At 38.6% G+C, this 20021-nt stretch overlaps 1 protein-coding gene across 4 annotated transcripts in view; it reads left to right on the top strand.

Moving 5' to 3' along the window:
• The window catches only part of SPATS2L (spermatogenesis associated serine rich 2 like), a 75023-nt gene extending 55886 nt beyond the window's left edge, over positions 1 to 19137 (top strand). For all 4 annotated transcript variants that reach the window (XM_057375720.1, XM_057375722.1, XM_057375723.1 and 1 more), the window contains 5 exons: positions 8773 to 8831; positions 12161 to 12270; positions 12756 to 12858; positions 15793 to 16013; positions 17182 to 19137. In XM_057375720.1, coding sequence (XP_057231703.1) covers positions 8773 to 8831; positions 12161 to 12270; positions 12756 to 12858; positions 15793 to 16013; positions 17182 to 17577 — 889 coding nt within the window. In that variant the 3' untranslated portion in view covers positions 17578 to 19137. The remainder of the gene's footprint in view (positions 1 to 8772; positions 8832 to 12160; positions 12271 to 12755; positions 12859 to 15792; positions 16014 to 17181) is intronic.
• Positions 19138 to 20021: the final 884 nt, after the last annotated feature.

Below are 20021 nucleotides of genomic sequence, written 5' to 3'. Positions count from 1 at the left end.
GACAGCAGATAAACATACAACAGCCATCAAGTGCTTTCTGTGTTCAGAACTGCCAGGAATACTGGAAKGGACTCAATACTGTAACCACTTCTGTTACACACAGCTGTCACCACCTGAGGGGTTTTAGTGAAGCTAAATGGAGTCAGAAACTTTCATCATGCATTGCAGCTGAATGCTGAAACACTTACTAATTTGTTGTCTCRTTGGGGCTTATTTTTCTTCCTTTAGTAATAGGATAAAAGACCACTTTTGTGTCTTTTTGTATTTACTGTCAAGGTCAGAATCAAAACTGCATTGCAAGAGTCAGTCATATTTTTGACTTTCTGATAATCTGTTTTGGTTTTTTAAATCTTTTCATGATCTTACCAATCACAGAAAGAACGAAGAATGCAAAGATAATATTATATATCTTTGTCCTACTTCCAGATAGTAAATGAAACCATTATTGTGGAGTTAAATGAATAACACATGTGGCCTAAGATGTCCTGAAAGCTTTAGCAGAAAGATTCACAAGAACTTTTCCTTTAAGCTGCAGAATCTCTTGAGTGATAGCTGCCCGTGAAAATCCATGTTTCTTTCTGGCTCAGTATTTCACAGCWTGACCTAACCAATGAAGGGAAGTTACTCCTGAACATGTTCAGTCAGAACTATGGTGCTATTTAAAAAGTCACCTATCTGGCAAAACAGTGCATACCCTCCTACAACCTAAAAAGCRGTGCTAGGGAACAGGTGTGCTGTTAATCCCTGTGAAAGGGGGGAGAAAAAAATGCAAGGCTTACTTCAGTTTTGACTTTTTAGTAAAATGGGGCAAATAACAGTCCCAGAAAGATGTTTATTTTAAAAAAACTGTATTGAGCTCACTTCCCTTTCTTTAAGAGCCTCATTGAAGTTTCTGCTAACTGGAGTAATTCTCTGTGTGCTCAAAATAAGTGATAACAGCTTGCATTTATTCAGTTATTTTCATGCCAGCAGACACTAGAGCATTTTACAAGCCTGGACCAGGCAGGGCACTTTGCCCCACAAGAAGACTTGTGCAGTATCCTATGGATTGTGCTCCTGCTGTGATCCAGCACTCTGGTTTCCCCTGCTCTTGCTGGGATTTCTGTGACATTGCTTTCCCAAGGTTATGAGAGCACTGAGCAAAGCAAGCTGAAGGGCAGTTTCTCAGGCTCACATGCTCCTGAAAGTTAGGAGCAAAATCTTCCTGACAGCACTCCATGATCCTGTGTTTCTCCTCATTGCATTCAGTTTTGATGTATGGTTTGCAGGAATAACTTTGTGTGAGTGCAAACATAAGGTGCTACCCTTACTACTTGGATATAAAATCTATCAGAGCATAGCCATGTCTCACAGTAGTGTAGAGCACAGAAAAGAAGACTACCAAATAGTTCTTGAGTTGCAGGGGAAGGTCAGAAAAGCACAGTGAACTCTCCTCTCCCTAGAGTGTATTTGAGACATTTGTTGTCAAGCTTAAAACCTACATACATAACTTTTCCACCARGAGACTAAATAACCATTCTGGGGATAAAAGGAGGGCCCATGAAATCTGAGCAAAACATGTGGAGCACAAAAGGAGCCACAGTTCCCCATAACACCTCTTGTCTCATATTGGGCGTTCATACAGTCATATGGAAAACTAAAAGGAAACATCTACTACTTGCCCATATAGTCTGCTTCCAGCCACAAATAAGTCTGGAGAAAATAGTAAGAGCTTGGTTTAATTACACTGCATGCAGTTCTAAACCACAYAAGCACAAGCTTGTCTACTCTTTTGTAACACAATTGGTATGTCCAATGCTTTGTAAAGAGTRTGAAGATCAACACAACTGAATTTKTGCAGTGAAGAAAAAGCAGTCAAAAGCTTTACTGTAGGCTAGACAAAAAATTGATTCTGACATAATGCTGGGAAGATGGAGTTTGGCAATACTGACAATTTAAAAAATATTAAAATAGATTCAGGATAACTGTTCAAAAGCATGTGCTGTATGTTTGGAGGAAATTAAGCAGTTTTTATATTGTTTTCCAAGTTAAAGCAGAGGAGTGGCTGAATAGAAGAAGAAGTAATCTAAAAGAATGTAATCATGTCTTTGCTTACATCGTTGTGTCTGTACTCACTCAGTGCAGGGTGGTGAGTAGCACTGCCAGTGCTTCCAGTTGCAAAACAATGAGAACACAGGTGCCCTCAGTAAAACACASAACACAGAGGTTTTGAGGCCATGCAGGTAGACTGTTGCTTTTGTGCATGTCATTGTGGATGAAAAGTATCTCCTTTCTGATCTCACTGTTGTCAGACTAATAAGAAATCTAATTTACTAAACACAGAAAGGGCATCATTATCTTGAAAAGTTTCAGCTGACATTACACCAAAAAGCCAGACCCTCTCCTTTCTTTGAGGCCACTTTCCAGTGTGCTTTTGGGAAAGTTACCTCTCCTCTGTAGCAGGAGCTCAGCACTTTCCCTTAGTGAAGTGTGAAGTGAAGGCTAAAATACATAAAACCAATAAAGTATTTAGATATGTCACTAGTCAAATCAGAGCTGAAATTCAAATAGGAAAGAAATGCTTTACAAGTTCATGTAMAAATGTGCAGGATGCTAACAAGCCATGATGCAGCTCATACTTGCCATTGTTAAAACTGCCAAATTGTGAGGTGATGCCTTCATTTCTAAATAACTAAAATTTAGAAGTGTTCTTTCAGGAAAAGGTTTTCCWTGTCAGTTTTTAGCTTAAACATGTTTTTCTGATGAGGCAATAATTTGCTAATTGTTTGTAAAGCGATCTTAAATGAAAAATGCAAATAGACCTTTAATTATGATGGGTTTACCAGACCACGCTGTGTTAGCTGGCTGCTAAAGAGAGCAGYGTTAGTGAAGTTGGATAAAAAAATTACACAAAGAAAACCTTGAATAACTAAAAGCCTTTGGGCATCTTCAGTTCTACTAGATTGTACTCTGCACAGGGAAGGATTTCACTCAAATTGATTTATCCCAACTTTTGTTTATCTTCTTATTGTCAGACTGTACTGCTGATCAGAATGAAAGTTCATGTAATCTGGTTTACTGTGTAAACATTGTGCTTATGCTAATATGGTAATCAAATAACCTTCAAGCACCATGAACATTTAAATAATATGGAGCTAATACTGGAAGAATATCATCTACTGAAACATTGCAAAATATATAATGTAATAGCTTTTCCTACAAGATAKTTTCTACAATATCTATTTCCTGTTAATATGAAGAAAACTTGAAGTATCATTTCTCCAATTACAAGAAAACATGCCTAGTCAGTAATGCTTGTAATCACCTAGTRAAGGACATTGGGCTTTATATTTACATTCTCATCACGTCATTCTAGTGCCTTGTGCCAAAAGTTTGACAGTTCTAGTTTCTGGATTGGGGTGCAGGATTCTTTTGTGAAATACACAGTTGGATTAGAGGTTCTTGTCAGTTGTCTTTTCACACTGCTCATGGGTCAAATGTGTTTATGCTAGAAGGGAAATACGTGCAAAAAAAAAAAAAGAGCAATCCTTAAAGACCAATGCAGAGCTTATCAGAACCATCTCATGAATTTGCATGTAACCTCAGCTCAAACATAGCAGAGACAGTTACCATATTAACACCCCTCAAACTTGCTTGAGCTTGTCTGCAGCTTGTCAATCAGCACAACTTTAAGGAGCTACTGGGGTCTGTTCCCAAGTGTTGACAGCGCAGCGTCACTGGAGTGTGTTGTACTTTTTTGATGCCTAAGCTGTCAGACTCCAACAGTGTCCCACTACTCAAAAAAAGCACTCAAATTGTACCTCAGTGTTCAGCAGCTCTCCTGCTGAGCCAGCTCTCAGAGGATGGCCCTGAAAAAATAGCTCTTTTCCCCTTCCAGATGAAGAGCCGTGCTGCAGTTATTTAGGAAGCCACAGCTGACACTGTGTTCCTCAGTCTCCAGAAGAACAGTCATTCTCAAACTGCACAAAGCTGGTTCAGGGAGAGTAAAGCTTATTAAATCCCCCAAGAAGAAAATTGGCATTTTGAGGGGTTTAACAGGGTTGTGAAAGTGTTTGAATTACACTTAACAGTAACCTCTRTGCCATGCAGCTCAGGCTTACCTTGGTGAGCTGTGTCAGCCTGTTTGCCTCCATGTCAGCTTGGTCTTTTTATTTCCCCATCTCTTCAGGCACAATAGGTTTGTCATAGTGCCTAGAAGAGGCAGAAGCAAAGAGAAGATTCTGGTCATCTGGAACCCTTGTGATTCTCATCACTAAAGCTATAAATCAGCCAGCCTGGCARTCTGAAGCAGCTTTTCTCAAGAGGCACCAATAACTTTAATCATTTTAGGGGGATTTTGAGGTATTGCAGCTGACTGAAAATATATTTTCTTTTTCACTGTACAAATACAAGATTTCATGCAGTAAACTAGAGGAAGATTAATTTGTTTTTAATAATGTCAGAACAAATTCAGAATTTGTTCTGAGTATGAAACTGTGAAATGAAGCAGCTGTCAGCATAATTTGCCCCTATCATTGCTCTGCCAGCAGCTCATTGTAGTTTGGCATTTGCAGCTCTTTTGCCATAGTAAACCAGTGTGAATCCTGCCAGCYTGTGCAAGGCCAAGGCATGAGTACTGTTCATTTGACCAGGAATAGGACACTTATGGTTTTGCCTTCAGAATCACTTCAGCAGATTGATTCCTAGAGAGCTGCTCTCTCTCCTGCTGCATCTCATAACTCTACAGCATGAGCATTGGCTGTGTCTCATTTGTATGCCTTCTGTGTTAAGCCTCTCTTTTGCCATATTCCCTCAACAAAATTGTCTCACCGAGTCACACTTCAAAATTTCATGTGGATATTAAGCTCAAACARTGCTAAATCCTGTGCTCCAAACTGTAGATACTTGCCTGTGTTGAGCAGTGATATGGTGCTGATAGCTCAAGTTTGGTACCAGGTCCTGATCCTAAAAAAGTTTAGGGTAAGGAGAGAGTCCTTTCAGGAAATAGATGGGGGGAARGGAGACAGAAAAGGAAGAAATAATMATGTTTTTTTCTATATCATCAGTCATGGAGATAAGACTCACTCGATTTAGGTCTGTCTTGAGTCTGGTCAATGTAGGGGGGAATTGAGGTCCCAGTGTTTAGTCTACTGTAGCAGGGCAATCTATGGACTGATGTTTAGAGCATAGATTCAGGTACATTCAAAGAAAGAAATGGTTCTGAGTTGTGTATTTGTCACAAGAGTCTCAAATGGTACATAGGAATATATTCAAGTGTTGATATTGATATTCAAGGTAAGAAGGTATGGCTTCAGCTATGCCTTTCAGATTTTTAGTGCTCAGAGTAATCAGAAAAAAAAGTATGTTCATGATTTTAAACTTGGTTCCAAACCAAGAAAACCCAAGAGAAACAGCATAACTAGAGAGGAAGGAATTATCAGAACATTTTCCCTCAGGTGTCTTTAGATCTGACATWCATTCTGTTCCTTGCTCTGCTAGAGCTCAAATCTGATCATACCTGAGTGTGCAGAAAGTTCCTGTAGCACTCAGTATCCAGTTCTCCACAGCACACCAATGGCTGCAGGCTGTGCTCTGGAGTGTRCCAGCTTGGTACAACATTTTAGTGTCAAATGGACACTAAGAGGCATGGAAAGAAAATGCTTTCCTGGGAGCTGGGCTGCTGAGCTGCTTTCCCTGCTGTGCTGGGCTTTGAGCAGTTCTCAATAATGCTTTTGTTGGACTCTGATCATGATAACAGTATTGAGGCTGAGTAGGGCATTTTTCCAGAAAATATGTTTAAAATTGTTAAAATCCTAAGATAAGGAGCTCTTCAACTTAAGTGATTGTCAGACCATTGTGTGAAAACAGCAGAATCCTAGCAAGAATGAGAGACAAGATTTGATCCACTGATTTTTCCACATTGTTCTTGTCCTTTCTCCTTCTATGTATTAGCATTTAGATTTCTTGTTAAACGTTTGTCTTATGTCTTTTTTTTCCCCAAGCCAAGTTTTTTTTCTGCTTTTCTGTCTGTTGTTTTGATTTGTTTATAACTTTGACAAGTTCTTGGTGGAGGAAATGTTGCTCACTTTTACATTTGCTGGTGCTGATAGGTCTAGGTGGTTTCTGAAGAAACATTAACTTTTTCTGTATATGACATATGGCAGTTTAAGGTTTCCAAGCTGAGCAATGTGATTGGATGCTTCCAGAGGAAAATTAGTATGTTCCTTTTACTTTAGCCAAGAAGGAGAGAGTGCATGTTCTTTGCTGATACAAATTAGTACAGCTGCATTGCCTTCAGGGAAGGGAAACCTCATGAAGGTCTGTCTGTTAAAGAAACTTAGTTTATCATATTAACTAGTCGTACCTGGACAAAGGCATCAAACACTTTTTCTCTTGTRTTATTCTTTATTTTTCCAATGTTTGTTTGTAGCTAGAAGGGAAATACTTGGGCAGTTGTTCTCCAGCAATTCATCAGTACTGTCCTCTACTGCTACAACATCCAAATGCTTTCCTGAAATGTTCATCAGAGACCAAAATTAAACASTAGGAGTGGAAAACTGTCTAGTAACAGATAAGATTTGACTGTGAAATATGCTAAATATGGGACTGCTATGGCCTTGTTTTCATTCTGGTATTAAAAGTGGTTTTATTTGGCATCAGAATTAAAAGTTAAGGGCCAACCAGTTTAGTAAGGATGTGTTGTTAGACTGCAGAGAGGACAGTCCTGAAACAAGCTGCACTAAAACACAGTTCTGATGAGCTCTGCTRTTGTGACCTTGTTGCTTGAATATGTTTTCCAGACAAAAGTTKATGTATATATAACCTGTGTYGTGCACYASGGAGGCACTYTGWTAWCAGAGACAGAAAAAGCAAAAATCTGCAATTTTTTTAAATTTAAATGAAAATACTAAAGATTATTAGATTCTCTTTGTGGAGGATAGAAATAGGTAAGAACTTACAGGACTAGTTTCCACCACCTATTCTGAAAGTCAAAGAAGTTTATTAAATCATGTAGTTACAAAACCTAATTGAAAATAGCTTAATTCTGAGAAGCCATCACTATTTAGATTAGCAAGCTGAAATCATCACCTGCTTATTTGGAATTTAGGCTTAATGCTTCTGCATTGGGAATRTTGAATGCCAACTGGAACAAGTGTGTCCTTCCATTGTCAGAGCCTGCCTCTTAACTAATTTGCTCTACTGTAAAAAACCCCTGCTGTTTTGTTTCCTCTTGTGTGTAGGTCGAACTAAATTTATCTGGCATGCCAAAACAATGTTTTTAGTCTTGTTTCTATGTATGATACAAAAAAAAAAAAAAGTGTTACACTGCAATTGTGTTKTCTTGCTGCAACCTTTGCCATCAGCCAATCTGCTACAGTCCCTCCTGTTGGCTACTGGGGGACAATGTAAAGGTCTCCTCCTCTACAGGGGGCATATTTGACTGGGAAAACCTGAGGGCAGAAGACTGTAGAGCTTCTGTTGCAAACTTTGTATATGGGGTTGGTTGGAAGATTTCAAGGAAGGATGAATGATACTTGAGCATGTTGTAGCTGGTAAATGTTTGGTTGTCAGCTGTGTGTTTGCCATGTCCCCACACTGCCTGATCACCAATTTAGTTTCAGTTTTAGTTAAGGACCTGTCATTACTTCTCTCTGTAAGTCTTCTGTCTCTGTTTACTGYCCACTGAACTCTGCAGGATCTTCCCTTTTAGCTAAGAATGTTCTAGACAAATATTTTGGGTTTTAAGATTTCTGTAATGTCTTCCTTCAGTAGGAGCCTGTTCACATGTAATTGAGTGTCTTCACTGCATACAAAAGCTAATAATGTTCAAGGCTGATGTTACTAAAAGGGTTGAGAGCTCCACTCTTGCCTTGAGTGCATGCCTAGATGTACTCTTGGTGTTTGACCTACTTTTTGCAATTTCCCCACCAGCTGTTTGAATTTACTCACTTATGCAAACACATTAATATTGGTGCTGTTTATTAAATGTGAACTTAACTTCAAGAATAATCAGTGAGGGGAAATGAAATGTCACACCAGAGCATTGTTCCCTGGAGAGCATTCTGTAGAGATGTTATGCCACTGGACAATATCCCTGCATTCCTGATGTGACCAGTTTACCACGTGTCCTCTGTGCTCTCAGTAGACCCCCCTGATCAGTTTGCACTTTGACAGCTTTATAAGCATTGTCAGGGATTGCACACCAGACATTTGTGAAAGGAGAGGCACACGATTCCTTTAGGAAGGCCAGGTGAAAGCGGAACAACTCCTTCCCATCCTGGATGGAATAGGGGGCAAGGAAGTTGACTTCTTTTATGGAAATACTTTAATGCTTATTTACATTGCAAACCATTTTCTTGTTTACCCTGACATAGTTTGMAAAATTACCTCTAAGGAAGAGAAGGACCCCATTACACACATCTTTAATTTTGTTTCATTCTTAGTTTTGTGCTGAGACTAAGCTGTATTAATCTGGCTAGCAGCAGTGGTATATCTGGCTTAATTAGGAAACAGACTGTTTAGTCATTTGAGGATTGCTGTGCTGAATCAGACTGACTTCCACATCTGTGCAAATACATGGAAGATGTTTGTGTAAAGCAGCACACACACATTATCACTACATTTTTGTAGCCAGCTTACCTAGGTGTTTCTTCAGCTTCAATGTTTTTAAGTCTTACTTATTTCGAAACTGCCCATGGTTAATGTCTTAAGTCTGTCTGTAGTTACAGTTTTTGATTTTGATGGAGTTCTATATGAATTAATTTTTTTTCTTTCTTTTTTTTTCTTTTTTAGCATCGTAGACAAAGAAGTGTCATTAATGGCAGAAATTGATAAAGTTAAAGAAGAAGCCAGTAAGTAAAAAAAATACACAGGGTAATTTTGGAATACTGTGGAAAAAGTTATTTTGTTTGGCAGAAAATTATGCAATCCATAAGTTTGATCAGCAGTATTCCATCATCTTTCACTCTATATGTGAAGATGAGTTTATCTGTATACAGTCAGATAAGGCTTTGATATTCCAGGGTAGTTTCTATGAGGATTGTGCATCAAAATTTCAATATTAGGAAATAAGGGTAAACCAAGAGGTAATATGGAGTTAGCTTTAAATTATTTATTCCTTCTGCTTACCTATCAGAGCTTTTTGACCACTTTTTTTTTCCTCATTTCTATGGTTATTCAATTACTTTGTTTCCATTTGTCAATCATTGTTTGCCTGCTTATATTACCTACATAAGTTAGAATACTGGGAGAATTAGGGAGTAGGTTATTGTGTTGCCTTGCCTAGCTTTAAGGGAAAGTKATCAAGCTTGTGAATTAGAAAATTTGGAAAACATCCAAAACCARATGTTTACTGCATTCTGTTTTCTTAATAATCTGTGAGACTTGATCTGGTTCCAGGTTTTCAGGTTGTCTTTGGTTTTTGTGTTTTCATGCATACATATTCTGATTTGGGGAGTGGCAGTGGGGAGAAGCAACATGAGCCATGTATTAGGATATCACAGTATCTCTCTTATACACCATCCAAGACACAGTATTTGCATTTACCCCCAGTAAATACAGGGGCATGTTTCAACAGAGAATGCTAAACAAGAAATTAGAGAGTAAGCAAAGAATATTTGAACGATACTTTTCTTGGCAGATAAAAAATGTCATTGTTGTGAACATATACAGTCCTTTTATTGATTTGTGAATTTAAGGTCCTTCCAAGCAGGGTCACAAATGCTTCATTTGCATTTAGAATTCACTTAGTTTACAGAAGTATACTAATAAATTTTTTGTTTTAAAAAGTACTCTACATTCTCTGTTGCTGCCTAAGTCTCTTGCAGTTGTAATGTATGGAAACTAGAAGGTATGAGTTACAATAGCAAAGATTTGCATTAGTTTGTGTTTCGAGTTTTATTTGCTAATTTTCTARGAATGACATGAAATAGATTTGGATTTTAAGCTCTGTGTTATTCTGGGAAGGAGTTGTGGATGRATATGTATCAGCAGCTTTTTGGTTACCTGCAGATACCAGGTAGCCATAATCAGCTGCAGTGCATGCACTCATTCCCAGGAAGAACAATTTCCAAAAATCCACTGTTCAGGGCTGTTGGTATTATAGGGCCCTTTCATTAATCTTGGCAAGGATTATTTGTGAAAAGTAAACTTAATTCCTGCCTATCTTCATGCAAAGTGCTGTATTTGCACATGGCAAGTTCAGTTCCCATGTTCTCCATGACAGTGAATGGCCCCAGTACCTGATTCCAACAGTGTGGTTTCTGCTCTCTCTCTAGGCTGTTGTAGGCTGTAAGGTGCCTTCAGAAACTTAGGCAGAAAATTGGTATAGGACTGGAACATGCTGACAAGATTTACAGTATTRTTTATTTTCATATCTCTTTGCTGCACTCAAGGACTGTTTTGCATGGGTAATCGTATTCTTACTGTCAACTGTAGGAAAAATTCCAAATATTATAATTTCAGGTTTGTTTTTTTTTTTTTTTAAATGGGTGTTTGGCTGGCATCTCGTGGAAATAAATGCCAGTTTGAGRTGAGATCATATGATCTGGTCATTCACTACAGCAAAGAGTATGTTGATTTTGGGGAAGAACAATATTAGAATTACCTAGAATAAGCAGTAAAGCAGAACTATTGGACAAGGTAAGCAGCTGGTAAACTGTTCATTTAATCTGATAAAATTTTCTCACTCTTGTAGACTGTATTCTACAAAAAAATGAAATTAAAAGATCACTTGGAGAGRTAGATACATAGCTGCTCTTAGCATAAGTAATAATGTTAACAGATTTACCAGCAGGATTAAAGTAATTGTAGCCACTGTCTGCCTTCCCTGCCCTGTGTGACTCCTCTGCAGTCACACAGTTTGCTCCCACACAGCTCCACAGGTGCAGCTGTGTCTCCCTGTGCTTGCTGGACCATGGTGAACTCAGTGAAACATTGGAACAGCTTTCCCAGAGGAGGGGAGATACCTCATTCCTGGAAGAATTCAGGGTCAGGCTCTGAGGAACCTGATCCATTGGAGATGTCCCTGCTCATTGCTGCGGGGATGGACTAGAGACCTTTAAAGGCCCCTTCCAGCCCAAACTATTTATTATTCTGTGATATTTCAAAATATGACATTATCTGATTCATTTAATGCTAATGGGTCGAGAATCAAACTGTCTGTGAAATACCATTAATTCTCACCTTTGAAAATAGCATTAAGTATCRGCTGGTTGCATGACTTGTCAAGTGTGCTGTGGAAATTTGTGGCAAAAAGAAGGCAAAGAAGCCAGATTCTCCACAGCTGTAATGGAGTCTGTGCCCTTAGGATAGTTCACATCAAATACCACTCCCCCTGACTGTATGTGTAATTAAAAAGACTATGATAGTTACTGTTTTACATTTAGATGTTGTTTCCTCTCTGCCATAAGTACTGATCCCATCAGCCAGTTAATCAGTTGCTGGTTTTACACTGAGTCACCATGTAAGTTATAGTTTACATGTTGGTGGAATTTTGTTTTCCAAAATAGTAATGTCRTATTATCTTGTGTGTAAGTAGATCATTGTTTCATGGTTTATGATTAATTTTTCCCTATAAGAATGTGACTACTCACCTCTTCCTTACACAGAATATACAAGACAGGCAGTAACAAACATTTAGTATTTTTTCCATACTGTTGGCCTTCAATGGTGCTTTGCTATTGAAATGGCAAATGTGTATATTCCATATGTGAAAGCAAAATTGCAGTGCCAGGGATTTTAATGTAAACTCTATATGAACAGATTTTTTTCAGAGGAAGTGAAATTCCCCTKTGCAAATCAAATACAGTGTGTCTTCAAAACAGGCTGGTGAGTCAATGTAATGCTTCTTTCCATGTCTCACTGGAAGGCACCCTGCATTTGTGATTCAGAATAAAGCACTGGAAAACTCAAAACAACACATCTTTGCCCCTGTTTGTCTGTTGAAGGGTTTAACTTTAATYTTCTGACAGCTATCCCATTTTCAGATCTTTTTCAAAATCAGGCAGTTCAGTGAAATATGCTGATTGACGTAATTTGTGCAAGCAGGATACTGGAAGTCCAGTTAAGGGAAGGTGTCATGTGTTTATCATGTGATGGATCATATTAATGGCCAAAAAGTAATGAATTACAGAGCAATTTACCTTCGTAGCATTAATGACTGACTATTGGTATTTGGCAGTGGAAATCCTGACTGCTCGGCAGAAGAAAGCTGAGGAGCTGAAGAGACTGGCAGACCTAGCCAGTCAGATGGCTGAAGCACAACTCTCTGAACTCAGGGCTGAAATTAAGGTCAGGCAATTCACTTTTGCTTGGGTATTTTACCATTTGTAGAAATGCCAAGAAAGAGTTGTCACGTTAATGTACCCAGGCTGTTCATTCCCACTGTGGGCTGAGGGGTAACTAGTTTTCCACAGGGAAAGTGTAGCTTCTTAAAGCATTGTAGCACTCCTGAGCTGTGTACAGATGCTATCTCTTCCTGAGTGTGGCAGTGGGGAGTTTTACTGTTTGTGTACCACTCAGCAAGCAAACCTGTTTGCTTTAGGTTCAGTGATCAAACACATATTGTCTGATGAAATGACCCAATTCCCAAGTGTGGCAGTGATCTACCCATGTAATTCGGAACAGATGGGAAAAGACTTGGTTCTGCAGAGAAATCTTGGCTACAGGGCAGGGTCAAAAAATTGTTGAGCCTTAAAATGATTGTAAGTATTGATTGGTTCTTTTACCATCCATACACACAAAGTAAATCATTGTTAAYGTGTCTGTTTTTGCAGCACTTTGTGAGTGAACGGAAATACGATGAAGAGCTGGGCAGGTCTGCYCGATTTTCCTGTGATACAGAGCAGCTCAAGACCCAGATTCAGCTCTGTGGAGAAAGTGAGTGCTGATGATTCCTCTCACTGAGTTTCTCAGAACGTGTGCTGCCTGTGGGTGTGTGTGCAGCAAGCCCCATGTGAGTGGTGTTTCTGGATTAACACACAGGTCAAATTTACAGTATGCAGTGTGTTAGACTCACTGTGCCTGTGCTGCACAGCCCATCTGCAGGTGCACTGTACCATCTTTGYCAGAGATTTCCAGCTATTACTGAGATCACTTGGAGTTTTCAATCTAAACATGATCCCCAGCTCTAGGGAATACACAAATTCAGTAATTTATAAATAAATAGTAAATTTGAAGCTTCTCTGTGTGAGCATAGTCTAACTAGCTCAATTCAGATCTCTCCTGCTAGGAAGTAACTCCCCAGCTTTTAACAGTATTCAGTGGGTTTGTCAGGATCCATATGGAGTCCCAAATCATGGAATCATTAAGGTTGGAAAAGACTTCTAAGATCACTAAGTATAGCTGTCACCACCATGTTCTCCATTAAATCATGCCCTCAAGTGCCATATTCACATGTTTTTTGAGCACTTCCCTGGCAGCCTGTTCCAATCCTTGACAGCCCTTTCCATAACAGAATTTTTCCTAATATCCAATCTAAACCTCCCTTGGTGCATCTAGAGACTATTTCCTCTCTTCTTTTTCCTTGTAACTTTGGAGAAGGGACTTGATCCCACCATGCTACAACCTTCTTTTAGGTACTTGTAGGGAGCAAAAAGGTCTCCCCTCAGCCTCCTTTTCTCCAGGCTCCTATTTCCAAATCATCTGCCCTTCTGCTTGGAAATTCAGGTTCACATTTTTTGCTTCAAGTATCATGTCCCTGTTGCAAAGTAAGAGCCTGTTTCTCATCTTTGTCATGCTTATTTTCCCTGAAAAAAGAGCAAACTATATAAGGCTTTGCCCAGTATGTTACCCTGTCCTATGGTATTCCATTCAGAAAACTGGTAAAACAGTACTGAACTAGTGTGTCTTGGTGGAAGGAAAATAATAAATGTTTTCAAGTAGTTCCTAAAAATAGAAAACAGAAAATACTACACAGTCTGCCAATACAAGCTTCTGACTGCACAGCTAAAGAACTGTTTGGAGGCATAGCCTGTTTAACTCACTAGATCRTAAAAATTGCTTTTGTAGAACACTTTGAAGATCCATCTAGCCTCATATCCTGTSTCTCAATGAAACCAWCCCAGGATGTTTCAGAGGAAGRCATAAACTTCCCAGTAATGCTTCTAATTGTTTACAGTCACCTCWCAGACCCTATCTAATACCCTGAAGCATTAGAGATTGAARATTCCATAAAGATTACCTTGATTAATAATACCACAGCTGCTATTGATACAACCATAGACTTCTTTTTTTTTAACTCATTGAACTACTTTCCTAAATAACTTCCAGCTGCAGTTAATTTGCAAGTTAATTATTTATACCTCATTTCAGTAAAGCATTACATAAGCWCGGTTTGATGTAGGCCTGTTCAAATCAGGTCAGTGAAGTCAAAAGAGCAGCTRTTAGCAGGGAAGCAGTGTCATCCTAGAAATGACTGATAGKGCACWGACTGTSTGAAGAACTTTGCTTGTRGCTGCACTCARTGACCTTAGATGAGCAACTGATTGRTGATGGATGTCTTTGACAAGAGCTTTTCAGTGCAAAAGATGTTTCTCTTGGCATCATCTCTCAGTGGAGCCCATACCCTGCTAGGAACTGGAAATACCCCTAAAAAAGGAGAGTGTACAAGGCCTATAGCTAGGAACAGCCACTGTTAAGGGCTTTAAAGCAATAACCAAACCCATGGAGTTTGTGCAAAGGAAGGAATGTTCTAGCATGAGGAGAGCATAGACAGCATATACTCAAAGGACAGGAAAAAAACAAAAATAATTGGATTGATGTAGAATGCCCAGTGGAGGATTGTATCCTTTCCTTGTACATCTTCTTTTGTTAAAAATACATTTTTATGACAAGCATCTGAGTTTTTATATGAGTGCCCATGTGCAGCAGTCTGTTTTAGACAGAGGAGAATTAATACAACTCAGGGATAGTTTGCCTCACTGAACTCGGGAGAGAAAATCCAGTTCCTCGTGCAGATCATTGCATTGTTTTTCTGAGGAGGACACCTAGTGGGAGAAGTAGCTGATGTTGGTGATCCTCAGAAAACCTAACAGATGATGCTTATTTACTAAAATGATCCCTCATTTTCTTTATCTGTACTAGAAGTGAAAAAGTAAAAGTGCCTCTTAGATAAAAACAACAGGTGTCTCTCTGTAGTGAGCCTCAAATTTTTCATCTGTACCAGAAGGAAATATAAAAATGAGAACAGCAAATTAAGATCAAGAACTTTATTAGCCTCAAAATCCTCTTCAAGACTGCTTGGGGGCCGTTTTGGAGAAACAGTTTGAAAAAATGCAGAGAGGAATCAAATATTTTTTTGGTGCATTTCATATCCAGACATGGCAGTGCTTAATAAATTAGATGATCTCAAATTATGGAGAAGTAGAGAGTGGGAATATACTGAGATGGGCAGTAGGTGGTGCAGACTGCTGTGGTCTGCATGAAGTGGGTTAGTGCATTCAGTTCCAGTTTTTATAGATGTCCATGATACAGAAGAAGCTTTTTTACCAGTCTCCTTTAAAGAGGAATAAATAAAGCTCTCTTGGATGCCAAAAGCCTGGCCTTCTGCCAGGCTCCTTCCAGTTTTAGTGCAGTGCCACCACARTGSTTCTTTTATCTCAAGAAGTGCTTTRCAGTGAGGCAGATTTACAGGTGTAAAACACTATGGCCTAACTCCAAGATACTGCAATAGTTAGCTTAAGTTAGCTTACTTCATTATTTAAAGTGAGACTGGAACAATGCTTCCAAAATTAACTGTAGGAAGGGTAAGATTACCGCCTCACGTTTAGATTTTGATCATTTAACTGATAACACATAATCCTTKTTTTGTAGTTTCTCACCCAAAGAACAACTATTCCTCAAGACCACCATGTAGTTTAGTGCTGTCTTCAGTGACCTCACATGCAACAACTGGCAAGCAAAACACACACACCCGAAAGGCCTCTAATAATGCCAAGAACTCTGATAATAAAACAGCCAGCAGTAAAGTACAAAGTCATCCTCCTTCCAATCCTACAGAATCTCCTTCTCAAGGAGTCCCAACAAATAAGCAGGTAAGATGTCAGTTGTGAACTAAACTAAATTAATTCAAAACTTTCAGGAATATATGTGGCATTGAAAGTTGTTGATACGAAATCAAATACTGGTTTGCAGTCTGTATTTCATGAAGCTTTTGAAGGTGTATAAACATATATTTTCCATCTTCATTTTCAAGTCAGTGTGAACRTGCAAAGCAGAAATACCAGAAATACCATATGAGTAAAGACAGCAGTCTGTTTAGAAGTGACTAGTGGCAGTAATAGAGTGAAAAAGAAAAACCCTCTATTGTAGTTAACTGCTATGGTGGAGAAACATTTAGTCCTTGACTAAAGTCAGTTGATCTGCTGTTGAAGCACAATTATTAGACCCATTTTAAAAAAGTACAATCCTGCCAGGTTTAAAAGCATATTGTTTCAGAAGCTCTATAATGCAGGTTATAGTATTGGGCTATATTAGTAGCATTATATCATACATATATATGATACATATATGAATTACATTTTGTTGAAATAGAACCTTAGAATGTCCCTGTACTATTGCTTTTAGGTAAAGCTGCCCCTGAATTGGTCTGAATTTTGTCCCAGTAGGGCTTTTAGGCTCAAGTAGATGCCTGAAGGGAAATGTAAGAGTGTTGCATAATATTAGTGCATGTATGGAATGAGCTGACCTGTCAGGAGTGCAAATAAAAGTAATTCAGCCACTTCACTAAGGATCAAAGCATTCTCTGAGCAAAATATCACAGTGGAGATATCTTCCACAATGACTGTTCTTCACTTGACTTTAATTTACAGGAGAATGTCTGTTCTTCCTGCAGTCATACTGTGGTAMTTGCACAACGCTTTACTAGGAATGCAATATTCATGATTTTGGAAAAAAACAGTCAGTATCAAGTTCTTCAGTACTTCTTAACTGCTCAGAGAATCACTGAGTATCCCAAGTCAAAAAGGATGCACAAAGAGCATCAAGTCCCACTCTTGGCCCTGCACAGGACACCCCAGGAGTCCAGCTTCTGAATCTCCAGGCTTACTCAGATGTAGTATGGTACTCATAGTTTTGGTTTTAGTTATTATGAAGAGACTTTTTTCCCTCTGCTAGTAACACTGTTAGTTTTGATTGCTATGCTTCTTGKCCTGTTGGAAAGATGCAGATAATCTAACAGTTATCCAATTTCTTTCTGGGTAGAATGGGCCTTCCAACCAGAGACGAAGATTCAACCCACAGCACCAAAACATGCGGCTCAATGGATCTCTCAAGTCACAAGGTGCCAGTAGTGAGGCAGATCAAAACACAAAGAGTGGCTCCAGATCTGAGCACAGAAGACAGCAGCACAACAGCTTCCGATCCAAAAATAAAGGAGCTGTGAAAAATCAGGAGCAGTCTACAACTGCAAGGACCACAGAGAACGCGACACATTCGGAGAAGACGCGACGGAAGCATCACACCCCGGACACCACAGAGCACAGGCCTTTCCAGGGCAGTGTTGGCAGAGTGTCCCAGTGCAATTTATGTCCTGCAAGGATGGATGTCTCTGCTGATGCCACTGTTCTTTCAGTGCCAGCTGTGACTTTGGTGGCTTAGAATGTCACAGTGATGGCAGGCAGAGAAATTTAATCTCTTCATTTTAGTTTCTTGCTTGTTGGTGAAGAAAATAAGTCAGAACATAGTCTTTTAAATCTTTTGCTGCTTAAAACTTGTTGATATCTTTATTACTTACTAATTATCAAAATTAAATCATACTTTCAAGGCTTTCCCCAATATGTTCACATTTATATTGTCATGACTGTATGAAATCTTACCAAAGCAGCATTTACGTATTAGAAAAATGAAATCTAGATTGGAAAGATAAATTGATAATTAAATTCAYAATAGCAAAAACCTCTTGTAGATATGTGGTTATACCAGTCAACATTATTATTTCATAGAACAGCCTGTGTTAGAARGATTCCAGGAAGTTGGTATGCTGTGGTCTGCAATGAAATCAAATGATCTTGTAGAATTTTTCAGCAAATCTCTAYACACCTCTTTCTTTCTGTGCATGTATACATGCATGCACACTGTATACACAGAAAGTATTGTTCTGTACAAGAAGAGTTGGAAAAGCARTTCATTTGATGATTTTAGCTTATTATTATTCCATAATCTGAGATCTTTAAATTCAAGTATAAATTGTATTAAATGTATTACATATTGGTATTTTTCATGGACAAACTATTTTTATGAGGCTGAGGAAATATGCTCATTTAAGTTTGGAATGTATATAGTAATGGCTATTCAGATGCACAGCCCTGTTCTCCATCTTATCAGCCACTTTTCTATGACTAGTTGGATTTATTTTTTGCATATGAAAAGTTGCAGGTCTTCTAGACTTGAATTCAAATTATTTTTCTATATTTTTGCTGTAGGAACCATCTGTCCATAACAAGAGCTATGACTAATAAATTACTTAGTCTTTATGTTCTGAGTCTGTATTTCAGAAAACCTGTTTCTTCCAAATAATTAAAATCTTCTTTSTAAAATACTCTGGTGTTTGCTGCTTTGGAGTGCCTAACCTTGTGCTCTTACTCAAATTGTATTTGCTTCGTTAAACCATTATCAGTGGGAAGTTTTCTGCTGAGTTTGGACTGGACTAGGTTTTTGCTTCTAGCTTGATTCTAATGCTACAATGCACAAAAGCACYTTGCCATGAGAGCCACATGCATCCTGAACACATTTGAAAGTAAGTTTAAATAGTAAGGTGTCAGAATCCAGASCTGGCATCAAGTGACCTATTGGCCTGAGTGTCAGAATCAGGAAAGTGTAAAAGGTCAGTAAGATTGACCTCCCATCGAGGTCAGTWAGAGCAGGAAGAGACTTGAGTATCTTCAGAAGTTTACACCTAGGTGATTATTTGCTATTGCTTTTTACCAATTTCCTCTGCCTAATTTCTGTTCATTGACTGCACACTTCCTTATTACTGACTGGATTACTGTTCCACTGGGGCACTTGAAAAATAATCCCCAAGGGAAGAGCAAGGTGCATTCCTTAATTTTTATTTCTCTTGATATATGTATACAGTGTCCCACGTGTGAATACTGGTAAAACCTGATTTTAAAAGCCAAGTAACTCATCTTCATCTGGAGGGGTGGTGAAAGAAGAATAAATGTATCAGTRGATACAGGCTTTCKTAGYATTGCAAGCACTGCTGTTATCCTARTTAATTAYCTRTCATACTTTTCAGCTGAATGTTTTGGAGTACATGGAACTAGAATTGCAGAATATCTCTTGTGCATACCCTTCAGACAGGTAGCTTTTCAAAATTTATCTGCTGCCTTACAGTTTCACTGTAACATCACTCTTAAGAGGTGTGATTACAAATTCCATGCAGATATTACACAGGAATTTCTTACATTATCCATATGTAAGCTGTGAAACGTGTCTCTTCTTGTAATCCTTCCTAAAAAAAARRAAAWYYKRMYTWMYTCTAATGACATTTATTCCTTCCTTTATAGCTTCTACACTTAACTATTGATCATTGCATTATTGAAAGTTACTTTATTCCTTAAGTTGGTTTCTCACAAGCAGTAATGTAAGTTATAACTCAGCACAACAGGACCACCTTGTGCTCATCAGTACCAGCCAACATTTGATGTTGGAGGCTCATGTGACAGATTCAGGACTAGCAGATGAGAAGAGATGGCATTTCTCTTTTCTCTTGTGATGGAAAGACATCTTTGTCGAAGAGCTGTGCATGGATTTGGTCAGGCTGAGGAGGGGGCTGGTTGTGGGAGTGCTGCAGTTTTAGCACACTCTAGTATCTGTAGTGGTTTGTGAAGTTTGTTCCTATACACATTTTAACCATATTATGTGGCTGTGCTCTGAAACTGTGTCAGAATGGTGTATCTTCATCTTTCATTTCATGTCTCTCTCTGATTTCTAGGAGTGTTTTACTGTTCACTGTAGTTACAAGTAGCCAGATGCTCTTGGCCCCAACTTCAACAGAAATCTTTTTATCTTCTCATTACAGAGACAACTTCATGCAATTC

Source organism: Malurus melanocephalus, unplaced genomic scaffold (assembly GCF_030028575.1).
Source record: "Malurus melanocephalus ecotype Western Australia unplaced genomic scaffold, MMel_1.1 scaffold_257, whole genome shotgun sequence".
NCBI classification, from domain to species: Eukaryota; Metazoa; Chordata; class Aves; order Passeriformes; family Maluridae; genus Malurus; species Malurus melanocephalus.
Note: the sequence above shows the minus strand (reverse complement) of the source record. Positions and strands in the feature narration are given on the sequence as shown.